The sequence below is a fragment of the Lepisosteus platostomus genome, chromosome 3, assembly GCF_059453375.1.
Source record: "Lepisosteus platostomus isolate fLepPlt1 chromosome 3, fLepPlt1.hap1, whole genome shotgun sequence".
Lineage (NCBI taxonomy): Eukaryota > Metazoa > Chordata > Actinopteri > Semionotiformes > Lepisosteidae > Lepisosteus > Lepisosteus platostomus.
The window spans coordinates 12846634-12865032 of NC_142613.1; the positions used below are offsets into that span (position 1 = coordinate 12846634).

At 42.5% G+C, this 18399-nt stretch overlaps 1 protein-coding gene across 3 annotated transcripts in view; it reads right to left on the minus strand.

Moving 5' to 3' along the window:
- Positions 1-18399, minus strand: part of LOC148674436 (uncharacterized) — a 95159-nt gene that overhangs the window by 36371 nt on the left and 40389 nt on the right. For 2 of the 3 annotated variants that reach the window (XR_015935306.1, XM_088624535.1), the window contains exons 12-14: positions 12178-12295; positions 8289-8465; positions 7127-7224 (exon numbers count right to left, since the gene is read on the minus strand). Coding sequence is in view for 2 of the 3 variants with exons in the window: in XM_088624535.1 (XP_088480661.1) it covers positions 7127-7224; positions 8289-8465; positions 12178-12295 (393 nt within the window). In the remaining variant the exon portion in view is untranslated. Of the gene's footprint in view, positions 1-5937; positions 6964-7126; positions 7225-8288; positions 8466-12177; positions 12296-18399 lie in introns of those variants that run through there. The other variant, XM_088624536.1, reaches the window with a different exon arrangement.

Here is an 18399-nt window from a genome sequence, read left to right on the forward strand (position 1 = left end):
ATAATGGGTTTCTGACCAGGCATGGTTGGCTCCAGCTGGGCAAAAGGAATAGAAAGGGTAGCTGAACCACAGTGAAGTACCAGGTAGGGCAGCCCAGCTAGAGGTGAAAAAGCCAGAGGAAGCAAGACCCAAAGTTTGTAAAACAGGTTTTAGTCACAGATGAAGGACCAGTTTCTGCTGAAAACAGCATGGAAAAAATAAGGATTGAGAAACCAAATTCTTTAGACACTGAAAGGCCTTCAAAGTTTTATATAGCAGCAAAAGCTTTTTAAATTCAATTGTAAAATTAAGTGGTATTTGAAGCACTACTTCAAAAAGCAAGTCACATGGCTTTATGACTGTGGCTAGGGATCACAGGATTAAACATAAACTCTAATGCTCAAATGGAGAAAGGACAGCATTTTAACAGCATTTTAAATTATACATGAAAAAGATCCCTGAAGGATGATCAGTGTGAATGTGTGAATACTCTGTATGTTGGAAAGGACAGAAGCATCAGTTGAAGTCTAAATGTGCAGAATAATTTGGCAGATTTTCTGTTATCCTAATCTAAGACGCCATCATGAATACATGACTTTGTAATGGGTGATTTGCTATTTGCTGGGAGTTTTTCCTGAGCAGGGGTGTCTCTCCTGTGTCTCAGTTGATGGGGCATATCTAGCATGATTTAATGGACCCTTTGGCCTCAGCATAGCTATAACACATATCACTGAGAATGTCTGTCTAGCCTGTATTGATCTCTTTTCTCACTTATGCAGGTTTCCTGTACTGTTTGTATGAATGTTATCAAGTTACAAACTACTTCATCAAGACAGTGATGGAGCACCTTACCAGTAATTTGCAATAGTATGGGTAACCACAGTCACACTTCTTTCAGTTTGCTATATCTAAACAAGGGCCCTGTCACGATTGTAGTCCCTCCTCCTTAAGGGCGCTCCGGCTCTTTTCACTTTGGACTTATTCTGTGCACCTGCCCTTTGTTCCAGCCCCCTTCCTGTCCCCCTTTAAAAGCCAGACGCAGTCGCCAGTCGATGCTCTGCATCTGATTTCCGTATCGTGCGAGCCCGGGTCCGGATGAGTCTGGCTCCGTCATGGTTTTAAGTCTCTGTTCTTGTTCCTGTTCCCCCTGCCGGTTCCAACCTGGTTCCTGGTTTTAATCTCCTGGATGGATCGCCTGCCCATGGATTTATGCTTGTGTTTTTGGATTCCCCGTCTGGATTACTTTTGGATTGTTTGCCTCGGCCACACCTCCCCCGTGCAGCAGCGCACTTTGGACACACCTCCCTGTTTTCATCCCCGTATTCCTGCATGACCCAGTGTTTCCTCACTATTCCGGATTGTGTCGTCCGCATAGTGTCCGAAAAGAACTGTTCATTACAGGCCCCATACTAGACTGTCTGTACTACTGTGCCCACAGGTTAGACCCAAGATACAAAACCCTGATTAGAGAACATACCACAGCAGGTGGTTATATGGATATTCATGACTGGTATAGATGAATAAATAATAAAGACAGAGTTCATGAAACTTGCCAGCAGCTGTCCTCCCTTTCTACAGGGCAGTAAAGCTCACATGTGGTCCTCAGGCTACTGCTGTTTAAAAATGTGATACGCGTCCAGAATAGGGTGGTCACCTCATTCTTTTTCTGAGACATTCTGCAGTGTCTCAGCAGTGTTTTCACTCAGGTGTTAAAGGCAGCATTCGCTTCAACATATTGGACAGTAAGTCCAGTTGTGTAATTAACTCCTAAAGGCCAGGTTCTCTGGGTCGACGTTGGCCCTGTGTAATGGGTTTAAGAGTTCAGGAAAAAATGGTTTAAATAGTAAAAAAACTGTGGAAAATTAAATAAACTTGAATTTTCCCCTATTACTTTTGTATTGGAAATTTAGAGTGGTGAGCTTTGGACACATAGGAAAAAAGCCACCAAACTGCTGTTTATGCTGGTAACTCGCTCAGCATTAATGGAACAACTTGCTCTTTTATCGCGACAATCTCAATCACAAAAGACTGAGTAGAATAATGCAGTGACAAAAGACATTACCTTGTACTTTCACTGGTCACCCACCCCCCTGGGACAAGCTGTTAAACAAGTGTAAAAGGAAATTCTCAAGCCTCTTTCCATATGAAAAAGCAACCCCTGGCTGGACCCCACTGTTGCTGGCTTCCTGTGGTGAAAATATGAGCTGTGTGTGTGAACCTGTGTGTTGCTGAGGCTGATGGTGTAACTGAGTACATATGAGAGGGAGTGTGTTTGCGTCTAACCTTGCAAAACCTGGGATACATTTCCAGTGAGGAATCTGAATCAAACTGCACACTGTAGCTCTGTGTGCAGCACAGGGGATCTGCACCCCATAATAATTATATGAGGACCTGTAAATTATGTGGAGATTAAAATGGAATTCCATGAGGGTGAAAGAGATTCAATCTGAAAATGCACATGGAGGACCTTCTGCTTGGAGACGAGATTGGGAAAACATTCACCAGTGCCCCAAAAACCATTTTATTATTTTGACTTTTGAGCAACACAATTTCAAATTAGGGGGTCTGTGTCACAATGCTGTAAATGTTTTGTGCCTGTCCACTCTCACACTAGACACAGGACAGTGCATCCAGACCAGGGGTATATGAGTTAAACAAGAAATCTGTTCAATTAAGATTACTCTGCTCCTTGAGGGCTGAAGAGCACTTGGATTTTAATCCTATATTATCTCTAAATTACTTAATTAAACAAGTCATCTGTTTAATTGATCTCAATGGAATTGTTCTGTGTCTTTAGATACTGGTGATTTCATGGTGACCTCCAAACCTTGCTGAACTGGATTGGAGATGTCTGGCCTAGACTCTGATGCTATCTCAGGTGGGCTCTGAGACACCCCAGTGTCTTCTGCCCTTCAGTCTTTCTAAGCTCCCTAGCTCTCAATTAAACTTGTAATTAAATTAATACCACATTTAATAAGGCCAATGGACTTACTTTCTGTTCTAAAACCTTTATAAAAAGTCAGAAATAACTTTAACGCTGCAATCTTTTAGGAGCTGCAAACAATTAATAAAGGATATAATTTGAAAATGTATTTTAATCAAAAGTTTAATGAAGTAATTGAGATCTAAACTGGACTGAAAACTGGGGAGAAACACCTCACTGTAGTGCTGAGGATTTGTAATGCTGGATGGCAAAGTGTTAAGACGTGAGAAGCTGGTTTCCTCTGTCCACGTCTGTTCATTCACAGCTGCTGGGAGGAACTAAGAGTGTCACTGAGCTTCCTCAGACACGCCAAGAAACTACATTGTTGCACCCAGCTCTGGGACATCTGCTATAGTAACAGGAAAGGAGTCCACTGGGACTGAATCCAAGCATTGAAGTGCTGTGTCATTAACCCTCTCCAGAAATATTTCCAAACCATCTAATTCCCCAAGGGGTTCTCTTTGGTGACACAGAGATCTGGTAGGGCAATGCACTACCAGTGTGTGGAGGCTTGATCCTTTTCAGGTTTTACTAGCTGCAGGTTCTTGTAGTCTGAAAACAAATATATTTAATACTTCTTAAACTGCTCATGTGTCTTTTTTTCCAAACTCAGATTGACTCAGGCTTGGACTACCCACCACACAGTGTTGGCAAAATATACTCAAAACTACAGCTGGTAAAAGCCAGGAAGTAATCAGACTGCTGTGAACTGGGAATCTGTTTTTTTCTCTTGGCTTTTGCTGGCCATTACTGATCCTGTTACTGATCCTGGAGAGAAATAGGATCTAAGGGTTTAAAAGCAACCCTGAGCATTTAATTACTGAACTGAATCAGTTGGGACCTGCTCTCTGAAATCTAACTTCGTAGGGGTTGTTAATAATGCAATGCTTAACTTTCTGGAAAGTGCTAAAAGATTTCTTAACGGAGTCACAGATACTTTCATCTTTATGGCTTTTAGAAGTAATGCATTACATAGTAGGATATCTGGAAGAACCAGTTGGCCAGAATTAAAACTGCATCCTTGTAAGAACATGGTTTAGGAAGAGCAGGTCCCACTAATTGACTTAAGTATTCTGAAATGTTGTTGCCTAAGTGATCTGCCTGCATAAAACTTCTGCAGCACAGAACATCTCCAGAATCAATGATAAATCTTTTGCATCCATTTTCCTTTATTTCAAGTATCAGGTGCAGTATGTTTAGGTGCTTTGTACTATGCTCATAATATCAAGAAAAATGGAAACTAATGGAGAAAGTAATGTAAATGGTCTCAAATCTACAGTTCCTGTTCTGATGTATAGACCCCTGTATATCCTTCAGCACTGGAGCTTGCTGCTTCTACACTGATAACCTACAGTATAAGCCCAGTAAAAAGGCCAACATTAACATAAAAGAGGAGCAGAGCACATTGAAAACAGAGCATTGGAAACTAAAATTCACAGTAACAGCATTTGAAACACACAGGACACTCAAACCCAACAGGTGCCCATATCTAGGCTTACAATAACTTCTAGGAAATCAACAGTACAAGCAGTACGAGGTCTGAAAGCCCAGCCTATTGAATGAAGAACAGCCCAAAGTGGTTTCCAGACCATTTCCTGTTTCTACAGCAGCTTGGTGTGGTGTCAGAGTTTGCGCGATTCCTGAACCGCCCTGCCGGTCCTAGGCGAGAAAGAGTGGGACATGACTTGATGGGCGGGGGAGGAGGAAATCCTGTCCTGCAAGCTTTCGTACATTGACCCCTGAACCAGGATATCCTCCTCACACAGGTCACTTTGCCCCTCTCCCTGGCCTGACCAGCTCATGGCCGTACCCTAAGCATCTTCCTCTTTACCTCAGTCAATAAGATAACACCTCTTTACCTCAGTCAATAAGATAACACACAAAGTGGACACACTTCTACAGTGCCTGTTGAAAACACATATGATACACTCAATTGCACTGCACACATACTGGACACACATTTAGTAAACACAATTTAGGTAACACACACTTGATAAAGAAATACTGTGCCCTGCTGTGGACAGCTCACCACACTGTTAATAATGTCAAGAGAGTGCTACTGAAGAGCTACACAAGTCGGTAAGAAAACCAACACAATGCAGGCCTTGTGTGTTTCTTGTCCTGCTAACGGTTCCTCCCCTCCCCCATGCTCGCGCACAGTCTGTTTTTTAACTACTTGGCCCCTGGTTCCTCAAACTCTCCGAAGGAAGTAGCCACAGGACAAAGGAGCTCTTTAGAACAATCACTAGCAAGCCAAGAAAACCATGGAAAGAGGAAAGAAAAGGCAACCCTGTTCCTCTATTCTGAGCTGAGTGCTGCAGTTATCAAGAGCTTACGCTTCAAGATGTGCAGGTGTGTGCGTTGGCGTTGAGAACAAGGAATGGGGGGCAGAGGTTGGAGGAGGAAGATTGGGGGGGGGGGGTCAGTGAGGGGTACGGGGGTTCAGAGGCCGCCTCTTCCTCCTGCTGTCACCACTCCGTCCAGGAGAGAATTCCTGGAAGGGGGCAGAGACTTAGAGACAAAGGCAGGAAGGCTGACTGTGCTGGACCGGGAGGACGGTGCAGAGGACGCCCAGTGCAGCTCTCACCATGGTAAATCCCGAACACAGAACGGTGAAATACAGTCAAGTGTGGTAAAAGAAGAGGAAGGATAAGACTTAGAGTAGATTGGTCAATTCCAGTAGGACATAACAGAGTATGATGAATGGATGGTAAATGAAAGCAGATTATGGTATGGTAATATGCAGTAAGCCACAGTAAAGTGTGGAAAAGGAATTATAGAATGCAGCAACCTTGGTTTACATTTAAATGCACAATGTGCAGTAGTGATAATTTATTTGACAAACAATTCTACAGCAAGACACTTACCCAGATTACCCCAGTAACCCATCTGTATAAATTAGTGCAACAAAAAAGGAGGCATTTGTTCTCAAGGTTTCCTTAGGTATAAGGAACATGGACACAAGTCACAAGAGCTCTTTACATTCATTCTGCTGGGGAAATGGTCAGACTGTGTTTATTAATGAAAAGCCTGCATCTGACAATACACGTGAAACAGGAGACTACGTACCTGTCCTGAATGTGCTGCTGTCTGAGCTGGTCACATGCAATTTAAGTTCACACGATATGCTAAGGTGTGGTAGTGCATGGGAGAATGGGGAATGAGGAACACAGTTAAAAAAAAATATCCTTTGGGTTATGGATCTCATGCATTTCCTCAGTCACAAAAGGAACATACTTTCTACAAAGATCTGCTGATACTCTGGATCTGCTGATACGTATAAATACTTCTAAACTTATCTAAACATAAAGCAATTCAAATAAATAGTTTGGATCATTTTGGTTTGCAGATGACTTTTTCTTCCTGTTCGGAGTTCTTGATTCTAAGTACTAAAAGTTATTTAAGCATGTCTTCCCCTGTTGTGTCTCTCTTAACAGTGCTGCAGAAAACTACTTCACATTAAAGTCTCCCTTAATATGCTGAAAAATTCAACACCTTGTTTACTTGATATGGTGTGTCAGCTGAGAACAGGTAGTGTTCTAACACTGCTAGTGCTAGTTCTTTTCCAATATATAAGAGCTGTGACAGAAAGAATAGGTCGCTGTGCTCCCCAAGTACCAGAACCCATCACCTCTTTAACCCTGGGTCTGGTACAGGGAGACAGTAGTGTCACACAGGCAGCCAGTTGGCCCTGCTCACTCTACACACACAGCAGCAGTTCAGCTTGCATAAAACACCTTTTATCAAGCAGGAGTACAACTGTATCAAGTGACACTAGAACAGCTTACTAACAACTAACTGCTAACACCTCTGCTTCGGAGACTTAAAGCTGCTGAAAACGGATGACTGTTGCTTAAATCTCTCGGAGCACAGGGCTGAGTCACCACAGGCATTCGGGACAGCCAGTCAGGCTCAGCACAGCAGGGCTGACACCGTGATAAATGTCACAACAGGACTGCAGTGTGGGGTGTGGGTGGGGTGTGCATCTGGGATCTGCAGGACTGCAGAAGGAGGACAAGAGGACAGAGTGGGAGTGAGGGAATAGGAGGAAGCTGAAGAGGTAGGAAGAGGACAGAAGGAGGAAAACAAGCAACAAAGAGGGAAAAAGAGGAGTGTTGACATGACAGAGACGGAAACAAGAGGGAGGAGTATGCCATGCTTCACCTCCATCTCTCCCGGCAGTCTGGCAGGAGTTGTACAAGCCACAGAAGGGTGTGATGGTGCTTGGAGAGATCAGCCAGGGTCAGACACAGCTCCGGCAGCTGAGGAAGAGGGGAAGGCATTTTAACCAAAGCAAACTGTCTTTTGTAGCTTTAGTTTATACCTTAGAGACTACTGCACAAATAATAGTACAAACACCAGTCTGCTTCAGTAGACTGCAGGGTGCTTATGAAGTGATTTGGCCATTTCAGTCAACTTGTCAAATCTATGCACCACGGAACAATGAAGAATTGATACACATTTAAATGGAACCATGGGGAACACATTACCATGGACTATGACAATACACACCAGGGGGCACTAACATCAGCTCAGAATGACCACCATCTGTGTCTATTGTGGCTGGAGACTGCTGATGCTAATGTTCTCTGGTGTGTACCATAACTGTTAAATTCAAATTCAATGAGCTTTATTCAGTGAGCTTTATCAAATTCAATGACCGATAAATTACATTGTTGCCAAAGCAAAGACAATTAACAAGACATTTACAAGAGAGGTTCACTGTCTGTTTCTCAGGCTGTGACAGGAGATCACATACTAGGCTGCCACTCTATTGAGTTTCCTTCCCTCTCCCCCGGTAGGACTGATAACTGTTCTGATTCTGGCAGGTGTGGGAATATGGGGATTAGATTCATTATTTCAGGGAAGAATGTCAAATCCCAAAGTATTTCTTCCAGTACAACAGAAAGTGCATCTTTATCTCTTTTTCTTTTTGTCTATCGCATTGTGTTTCTCTTGTCCTGTTGGTATGTGTATGAAATTTCACAGTTTCACAACACATTGGTGTCATGGTATTGTTGTTTAATAAGGCACACAAATTTTAGATGTACATTCCCTTTACATACATACAGAATTATACTAAAATGATCATTGTTAATACTGTATCAGCAGATGACCCCAGTTATACAGTATGAACATACTAATGCTGAATGTGATGTTGTTTTGTAAACTGTATTTTGTAATAATTCCTAATTATGAAACTAGTTTCTGCAAAATGCTCTTTTAATATACTAGAATGTGTTATCCTGTGCTATGTTACATGGTCAGTATGTGGAGCGCAGCCTAACAGGAGTAGTGGCCCAACGCCTTCCTTTCTGGTGCTTACCTGTGTCCTCCAGTCTCCAAGGTTATGCAGCAGTACCAATAGGAGGTGCTTGAGCTCCAAATGGGCGTGGCCGCAGAATCCTCTATCCAGCCCCACCCTCATCACCAACACCACCAATTGCATCAGACCTCGGTTGTCCAGCCAGCCAGGGTTCACTACACCACACACTGCCAAGAACTGAGACAGAGAAAGAGGGGGAATGTGGAGAGAGGAGGAGAGGGCAGAGGACAGTAGAGGGAAAAGTGAAAGAAAATGGAAAGAAAAGGGAGAAGATAGAAGGAGAAAAGAAAGGGGCAGAGGGAAAGGCAATAGAAGAAGAATGGAGGGAAAGGGGAACATGAGGAGGAGAGGGGGGAATGATTCAGAGGGAGGGAGAAAGACAGAGGAGACAGTGTGAGAGGATAATTAGATTATTTATTTGCCATGCGTATTTACTTAACCCCTGTGCATTTGGGTGTAATTGGTTTGGCAGAGCTTGTTCCTCTGTAACGGCAATAGAGCCTCAATGGATGAGGAGAATAAGGGGAGTCTGAGCCGAGAGGCTGAGTGTGCTGCACAGGCCTCGCTTTCACACTGCAGTGCCTTACTGGATCACCGAGTCTTGTCTGTCTAAGGTGCTACAGTATGTGATGCCCTTAGTTTATAAACTTAAACTGTACTGCATTGTCCCACAGAGGATCATTTTATAACTCATTTGACTATTAAATGTGGAGAGTATATTTTAATAATCTCAGAAATATACACCAAATTAATATGAAATTGCTTCTAGAACTTTGGAAAATGCCCTATTTCTGGACTTATTCAATATGTTCTCCTTTGCAGCATGCAGCCAAATTTTGCAGTATGCTCTGAAGCTTGTCAGAATAAATTTAACATCTAGTTTATGAGCTACTTTTAAATCCTCTGCAGTGCACAGGACAGCCTGGAATATTCAGGTATCCTCACAGGGGATAACATACTGTATTTGGATTCAGACAAGCTAGTCTTCCTGCACAAAATCTTGTGGTGGAAGGTTTGTGAAGAAAATTAGGCCACTGCATCACAAACTGCAGATTCTAAGGAAGATTCTGTGCACAACTACAATTCCCACTCCGATAAGAAGAATTCTTTCCACTTCCATTTCCACTGAGTGATGCCATCTTGTGTAAGAACAGCTGGAATATAAACCTTAGGAAGTGCAAATTCCATTTTAAAAGCTGTGTAAAAAGTTTGCACTTCCAACTTTCTATATAGAAAATCTCTGAATGTTTTGAATCAGATCAATTTGATCAGATGAATATACCATACTAAATGTATTACAATTATGCATGCAAAACTTGGATTTTAGCTCAGTCTTAGTCTGTGAAGTCATTCTCCAGGTCATATTCACTGAAAACAAGTGCCAGTTCAGGGCTGATGTCCAGATCAACTATAGCAGTTTGAACTCTGATGCTCCCGAAACACTGCAGTAATCAGCAGTCCTAATTCCAGTGGCTTTACCACCCTAAATCTCTGCCCTGAGTGTTCTGTCCCATCAGCTTCTATCCCTGCGGTGTGCTAGGGGTCCAGGCACACTCTTGTAATTGCAGTTGATTTTCACACAGCCTCACAGTCAGGGATGGGGACCGTGAGACTGATCACGCAATCATCATTGCGGGAGGCAGTCACCTTGCTGCACCCCAAGGTGAGAGTGTGTGCAGTCTGTGCCGTTTCTCCCAGACTCTCTGGGTTAAACTCCCTTGAAGCTAAGTTCTTTATTCAGTTAAATGTGCTTTATGCATCCACCATCAGGTCATGCTTACAAAAGAAAGAACTATGATAACTTTGGGACCTTTAAGATCATATGTTTCAGTGCAGAGTCAGGGTTGTATTTCCAAATGAATTAGTCCAAGACTAAAAACCTGACCTGTTCACCAGTGATGTCAGCTCTGCACATTGGCCAGATACAAAGACTACCTAGTGATCTTCTTGTTGCATTCCAAAATGTCAGCTCTTCTGAAGTCAGGAAAAAGCAAATTGAGTTTTTCTGCAGATTCCCTCTGACTGTGGGAGATCAAAGTCAGAGAAAGATGAATGTTCTATCAAAGCTTAGCAGATATGCCCTGTGAAACAGTTTACTGTTGTATACCATCTTCAAAATGGAGTAAAGTATAGTCAAGCATAGTAGTAAAAACACGGTCAGACACAGAGATAGGCTAGGAGCCATGAGAAATCGTGGCAAAGCAATGTAAATTCATGGTAAATCCATTGGAAACCTGTACAAATACCAGGAGATGTGTACTGATTAGGTCAATTTTCATAGGCAAACTGAGGCTGACTGCACATACTGGACCATACTGGCCCTGCACATACAGGGTATACCTGGTATACAGCTTTCTGCTATACAGTACCTGCCAGAATCAGTCCTAGGTTTACCCAAAACTCAAGGAAACTGAAGTAAAGCTGACAGATGTAATGCTTCCTTCTGAGATTCACATTCTTTGTACTAGAAGTGTCTCTAAAGCTGTTTTTGGTCTCGGGGGTACTGTGCCTTTGACCCAATTCAATAAAGCAAAATAGTTGAAAAGATCTCCATAGTTTCATCATATTAAAGAAAAGAAAAGAAGCAGTCAAAGAGAAGTTGGATTTCCTGTCTTCAATTATGAGATATGCAGGTGTAGCTGCCATCTTGCTCATTACAAGGCGTCAGTTTTCCAGTCAAATTGCAGGAAATGTGTTTGAGCAGAGAGCTGTGATCATGTTTCTGAGATAGGAGGACAAAAAGTCTGCAAACACAAAATGATTAACTGTGTGCAAGGTAAGAGCAACCCTGTCCAAAGTAAATGTGTGGGCAAGGAGCTTTAGAGAGGGAAAATCAGTAGTTATTAAGTCTCCGGGGTCTGAGAGGCAGAAACTACAGCCATGAAGGCATCAGCCACTGGGCAGGGTGACCTGACCTGCAAACAACAGACACCAGCCATTGCAGGCAGATCAAGCAAACATGAATTATATAATACAATGAATTAAACATTGATTATATCTTTTCAACAGAGAAGATTGATAGTCTCAAGGTCACTTCCAGCTTCCTGCAAGCATACCCTGATAGCTAACTCAATCGTTTCTTTCTTATTTCTCTTTTCTCTCTTCCCCTTATCTCTCTTTGTCTCTCACGTCCTCTCTCTCTGACTCCATCTCTAAATCTCAGCCTCTGACTCATCTCTAAATCTCATCCTCTCTGACTCCATCCCTTTCTGCATCTCACACTCTCAATTTCTCACCTTTTCTAAAATTCAATCTCTTTTCACACTCTGACTCACTGAATCTCTCTGACTCTCCCTGACTCCCTCTCTAAACTTCACCCTCTCTCTCTAACTCAGTTTCTAGAACTCGCCCTCTCTCTCTAACTACCTCTCTAAATCTCACCCCTTCTCTCTGACTCTCTAAATCTCACCCTCTCTGACTCCCTCTGTGCTTCTCACACTCTGATTCTCCCGCTCTCGTGTCAGAGGATGGACTTGCATCCGCTGCCATTTCCTGCCTAGTCTTATTTTAACTCCTGTGAAGCTCTGTGGAGGAAACAGGGACAGCTGAGCTGGGCTGTCTGCCCTGTGTGCTCCCAGAATGGGGGGGGGGTACTGCCCATCCAAGAAAAGGCTGCTGCACAGAGCCAGCTCCAGGAAACTGCTCAACATGAGAACCAGTCAGCTGGGGATGCTTCAAAGGCCTTGTGTTTTCTAAGGATTGAAAACACTCATTCATACACATTCAGTTTATCCTTGGTTTTGCACTGAATGTTTTCCTGGAGGTTAACAGCACTGTTCAGACTCAGTAAACACTTCAAAGGCAACACCCCTGGGAAAGGAAAAGGGATGATTGATACTTCCAACCCTTCTTGTAACCAGTCCCAGGGTTGCCCGTGTCAGTCTCCTACCTTGAACACATTGGTCAAGTTGATCTCAGGCAGCCTGTAGGGTCCATCGCCTTGTGCGCCATCTTTATGTGTCCCTTGGGAACCAGAGTTAACAAGACTGAAGGGTTGAGAAGGGGACCTGGGAAATAGATGAAGAAGAGAATGATAAATTAAAGAGGGAAAATAAATTATATGGGTGTGTGTTATATGCCAGTCTCTCCCCAAATTAGCCCATACGTGAAACATTCTTAAAATTAAATTTTCACAAAAAAATAAAAAAAAGGTCAAGAGACAGGACTCTAAATTGAAAACTATTAAAATACATATTTACAGTTATCAGAAAATATATATTTTCCTACTAATTATGAAACAGAGTCCCATGGCATGTCGAAGAAGTAGAGATGCTGGGATCTTTAAAAATGAAACATGATGCTTGAATCTCTTAGTGTAGAGGAAAAGTGACGAGCACTGAAGGTTTAACATTATATTCATTAACATGATCATATTTCTGTGGTTGCTATGGCTCCTTTAAAGCTTACTATTGGAGCCTGGAAGAAAAACAACTTAATATGGATTGTGAGGTGTTTGCATGTGTTCACAGAGTGAAGGTGCACCCACATGATCAGACCTGGCTGGGAGTTTTTCCAGTGCACACAGGGGGAATCACTTACCATACACTGTCCCGTCTGTTTACATTAGTACTGGAGAACCCGGACACACAATGAACACACTATCACTATCTCCGTGCACTACTGTTCATTGGGAAAAAAAGTTCACCGTGGCAATAGAGCAGAAGAGGAAAAGGGGGGATGTTTGTAACCTTTTACACCGTGATGAGGCCTGTTCCTCATTTTCTGAAATTAACTAAAAATGCTGAAGTGCAGATCTAGCAAAAGAAGATGCAGGAATTGAACAGACTAGCAAATTGAAAAGCCTGTGCACTTCAACTAAAAATTGGAAACTGTAGTTTTCATAAGAGATACAAAGAATGGGGCCATTTTTCTAAACCCCAAAAGGTCATTTCATTGGCTTTCATGAGTCCTTTTTTGTGGAGGTGGGGAATTCTTAAAAGTTACAGTTAAGCTCAGCGGTGATATTATACTTTTGCAGGAAACAAGAAATCATTGTGCATCAGAACGAAGAGAGTCAAACTGATTTAACCTCATGGCTGTGCTTAATTATTGGATGGAATGGGCGCCAGGGCTCTTCCAGCTGCCCTGCCAGTCTCTCTCTGCCCCCTCCCTCAGCCCAAACACACTCAAGAGCCAAAAAACCTAATGGCCAGACCCCCATCCCAGCTCAGCACACTAGAGACCAGGGGAAAGCAAACCTCCAGTAATTCAGCAGCACTCACACGCCTAATCCAGTCTCGTTCTGCTCCAGGTGAAATCGAATCTCATCCATCTGTGCCAGGAGTCACTTAACATCTGAGCTGTCCGACTGGCTGACCCATGCACGATGGAAGTGTGAAGCAGCAGTTGAAAGATGGAGCCCCAGGAAATTGCAGCTGTTGTGAGAAGTTGTGACCTGGCTTTCTCTATTTCTTTCATGGCGAGGATGCTGCAGTTTGTTAACTCAGCTGTTTTACAGCTACTGTATGCCTGGCTCTTTGACACATGGAGACACTGACAAAGCCACTAAACACAGACACGCTACAGAACACAAGAAAGTTTGCAAACAAACAGACACTCAGCACATCTTTCTTATTCAGATGCTCAGTTGCTAATTGATCCTAGAGCTTCTCCCAGAGGTTTTTTGAGGGATTCGAGACAATCTGCTCAGCAATACAGCTGAACAATTTACTCCAAACATCCTGTGATTATTTTGTAGAACAAACTGTTTTATTGCCGAGTCTAAAGGAGCCTGCTGAATCCATTGTCAAAATCTGATGCAAATCGGTATGCGTTTTCTTGTGTTCAAGACTAGAGATTCAGTTCCTTTATGCCAGCTGTACGTGATTAAAAGTTATTGGGAGACTTGGTAGGTTTTGGGTCATTCTTCTTTGAATTGTTTCCAGGGCAGCAATATCCTTTTTGCTATGTAGTGCCCTTAATCACAAACCTGTGCTTTGGATCCTGGCCAATTTCTCCTTACCAAAATACACATCTTTATTGCAAATTTGTAAGTGCCTGCAAAAGCAATAAAAATGAAGACACTAGCTATGGCTACTTCAGAGCTCTCAGCGCTTGTCAGTAAGGTTTGAAAAAAGAACACCTTCATTTCTTAGAACTGACCTTGAGGAGGCTAATTTCAAGAGAGTAGGTGACATATGCTAAATTGGATCTTGCTGGAGCATTGTATAATTTAAATATTACTTTTCTTCCATTTTCATTTTACTCTCACGCACAGGCAGTTCAACACACTCTGCTTTCTGTCTGTGCTACTTTTTACAACAACATCATGTCACTCCTCCAGTCTTGCAAGTTTGTATAGTCCTTATTACAGGTTTAACTAGAGGTGAATTCAAAACAAAAAAGAATAGCAAATAACAAATTAGCAGCTGGACCTACATCTGAAAGGATAAAAAAAGAAAACTGGCAGGGATTGCTCATCAATGGAATTTTTAATTATGGGCTTTTTAAATTGGTGATGTGTTTTCCATGGAGACAGAGAGAGGAGGGAGGGAATGTGAGAGACATGCAGATGGTGTCTTCAGTCATTTGTCTCTCTGTCCTATATCTCTGTCCTAGATCTGCAAGGTCCCAAACTGATCCAGATGTAGCCAGACACAGCTCGTTAGAACCAAGCAATAAAAAACACAGGCTTCAGTCACTGTCACATGGCTGATTGAGTTCTATCTGAATATCAAAGGGAACACATTAGAGCATTTTTGGCTAAGTTACCTCCCAAGCCTAACCCTGACTCTGATTGGAATTACTATACAACCCCCAACTCTGACTCTTATCCCAACCCTAACCCTACTGCTGTCTTCAAACATTACATTAATCCTGACTTCAAACCTAATCTTCCCTCTGACCCAGGCCTTGATCCTAACCCTACTCCTGACTTCAAGCCTGATCTTCCCTCTGATCCAGGCCTTGACCCTAACCCTACTCCTGACTTCAAACCTAATCTTCCATCTGACCCAGGCCTTGACCCTAACCCTACTCCTGACTTCAACTTTAATCTTCCCTCTGACCCAGGCCTTGATCCTAACCCTACTCCTGACTTCAAGCCTAATCTTCCCTCTGATCCAGACCTTGACCCAACCCTACTCCTGACTTCAACCCTAATCTTCCGTCTGACCCAGGCCTTGATCCTGACCCTAATCCTGACACTAACTTTACGTCTAACTCTTAAAGTTTACCCTAACCTCGATCAGCCCAACCTCTAAAATTTAACATGAAAACTTAGAAAGTGTGCATAATATTTACAGTTTATTATTTTATTCAGGTGTAATTCATAATAAATTGTCATCAGTTTTTAAAAAGCAGTAAATGACTCATGTTGGCTGAGTGCAAGGTCCGTGCACACAGTTTAATATCTGTGCACCAGCTGTTCAAACCTGACCACCATCCTAAAACAAACTGTCTGCAGCACAGCAGCTCAGGATCGGCCAGAGTCAGGGCAGTGTGTGGTCATTTCTCTAAAGAAGGGGGCTGAGGAAATGAGACACCCCCTAAAGATTCCAGCAGTTCTTAGGATTATTTATACACATTTAATTGGGTAATTCTCTAATAGTTTACAGTAAAGTGATTGAAGAAAATATACATTTCAGTTTTGACTGGTGGATTTTTATATCCAGTGTTACATTGCTAAAATATTGTGTTCTAAGTCACAAAAATTACCAAAAATCTTGAAAGCTGAAAACACTTCAGTATGACAGTTTACATCTCTTTTCTACTCAGGCCTGTTTTTAGATAGAGCGACTGATGGACCTTACAGAACATCCAAATTTGTCCAGGCCAGAGCAGAAATAGCACCTCCTCCCACGTCTACTGTCTCTAAGTGGCAAAGGACTTGATGATAGTTCTTGAGGCAGGCACAATTGTAGATGTATAAACCTTTCAAAATACTGGAACTAAAAAATGCACTATACCGTAGACAGGACACTGTAAAAACTGTAAGCAACAGGATAAACTCTAAGCAAGCATTATTAATGACAACATTTTTCATTGGGTAGCCACCAGACCTTTAATGTCATAGGCCGACACCGATAGTATATCTCACTGGAGATCTGGCCTTTCTTATTAATCTACATTTCAAGGAGGGCACAAGACCTCTGTGCTGGATGGGTAGAGTATAAGTGGGACAATAGCATATATCAGAGTCTCAGTATCAACTACATGCACAGGTCAGAGCCAGGCCAAACAACAGGTAGTGGGCTGGTACTGCATCAAGATGCCCTGCCTCAGATTTACCACACTCCCACCATCTCTTCGCAGTAAACATCCACACCGGAAAGAAAATAATGATAAAGAAAATCCTCTACAAAACAATGGAAGATAAACAGAGTAGATCAAAAGTCTCTCTCTGGGGAAAGAGTGACGCCCATAAATGCCCAGTGGACAGAAAGAGAAATAAAGACAACAGGCGTGGGAGAGACAGAGAAGCTCTCTTGGCTCAGAATCACAGTTCAAGAACCAACAAAACACAAGAATGTTAAAATAATCAAACATTTATGGAAACATTACCTTTTAAAACAAAACTGTATTAAAATAAAATTTTAATCTAGAATATCTTCTTGTGTCTCCTGGAGTCTATTAAATAGATTCTGCCCTCTGCTCCTAAAACACACATATACACTCAGACAAAAAAAAAGTCCAAATCCATCTAAAATCCTCCAAATATTCCATGGGGAACATCCTGCAGGATTCCTTTTAACAGAAAAACATAGGAATCCTGACGAAGTCCTGCAAGATTCTGGTCCCAAAAATGTCTAGGTTTTTGTTTTGTATGGGCACCAACACACACGCTAAAGCACTTAAACGGTAGAGCGCTGGAGCACTGCGTGATTAAACAAGGGCTCCAAGGACTGCCCTCTGCATGCTGGCTGCTTGTCCGCTACTGTATCTGTCAGGGACCAGAGCAACGGAATGGCGTTTTAAGTACGAGGAACAAGCCTAATGGAGCAAACACAACCTGCCTTCCTTGGGATATCTCTTCTTCTTGTTCCTCTTCTCCCTCTCTTTTCAGCTCCCTCCTTCCTCCCCACCCCCACCTTCACCCTTCGCTCTCTCTCCCTGCTGTGAGCCTGGACTCAGTGAAGGCCCACTGGGACGCTCAGTCCACTAACAGGACGGTTAACATTTAAATTCTGACAGCTTTCCATCCCCAGGCGAGGAAAGGGAAAAGACACCTCCATTCAGGCATAACGGCTTCGTGTCCTAGTGCCTTGTCTTTTCAGTGTACTTGCAAGTTCCTTATTTGGTGCTTGAAGAAAATGTTTTGCAGGATTCCACAATAAAGTTCACTTTGACATGCTATAGCATCATTTTTCCCCAGAGAACAACACTGAGATCCACATCGTCGTGCTGGCATATGCCATATTGAAAACCTTGACTGTAAAATACAGATTCGGAGCTTTTATGAATTCTTGATTGACTACAGCTCTTGAGAAAAAGTGTCAGATTTCCAGTAAGTGCATAGGATACAAAGACGAGGAGGCCATAGCCTCACCTTGCTCATTCACTAATCACTGGCCCCCAGCTGATCCGGGGATCTTGTCTAACCTTTTCCTGGAGGATCTCTGGGTATTAGCAAATGTTGTGTCTGAGTAGCTTGTTACACACAAGTTATTTCTGCCAACACTTAAACTGACAGAAAGAAAGATTTCTGCAATGCTTTTCAGCCTCATTTTGCCTGTTTTCTAATTAGGAAAAAGCAGCTGTGAATGCTCTGGGGTGGACACTGTTTTATTTGGGTGATCCAATGAATTCTTGCAACCCCTCCATGCTAAAACAGCCAAGCTGCTCTTCAACATATTATATAATGCTCAACAGAATGGGACATTGCTAATGTGCCACTAACAAACATAATTATCTAAAAATATGAACCTAATTAATTATATAAGAGTAGCCTACTTCAAAAGAAGACTCTGAAGTATTATTTTGATTTGCAAGAATGTAAAAAAAACAGTGAATTTGCTGCAAATGGGTTTTGTGTGCTAGAATACCAGAACATCCGGGGTTTGTTGTATAACACATCCTGAGGATCACACACCTTAAATATTAAAGGCGGAGATGTTTCCCCCTAACTAGAGGGCTGATCGGAGTGTTAAGCTGCTCTGCGCAACGCAAAACC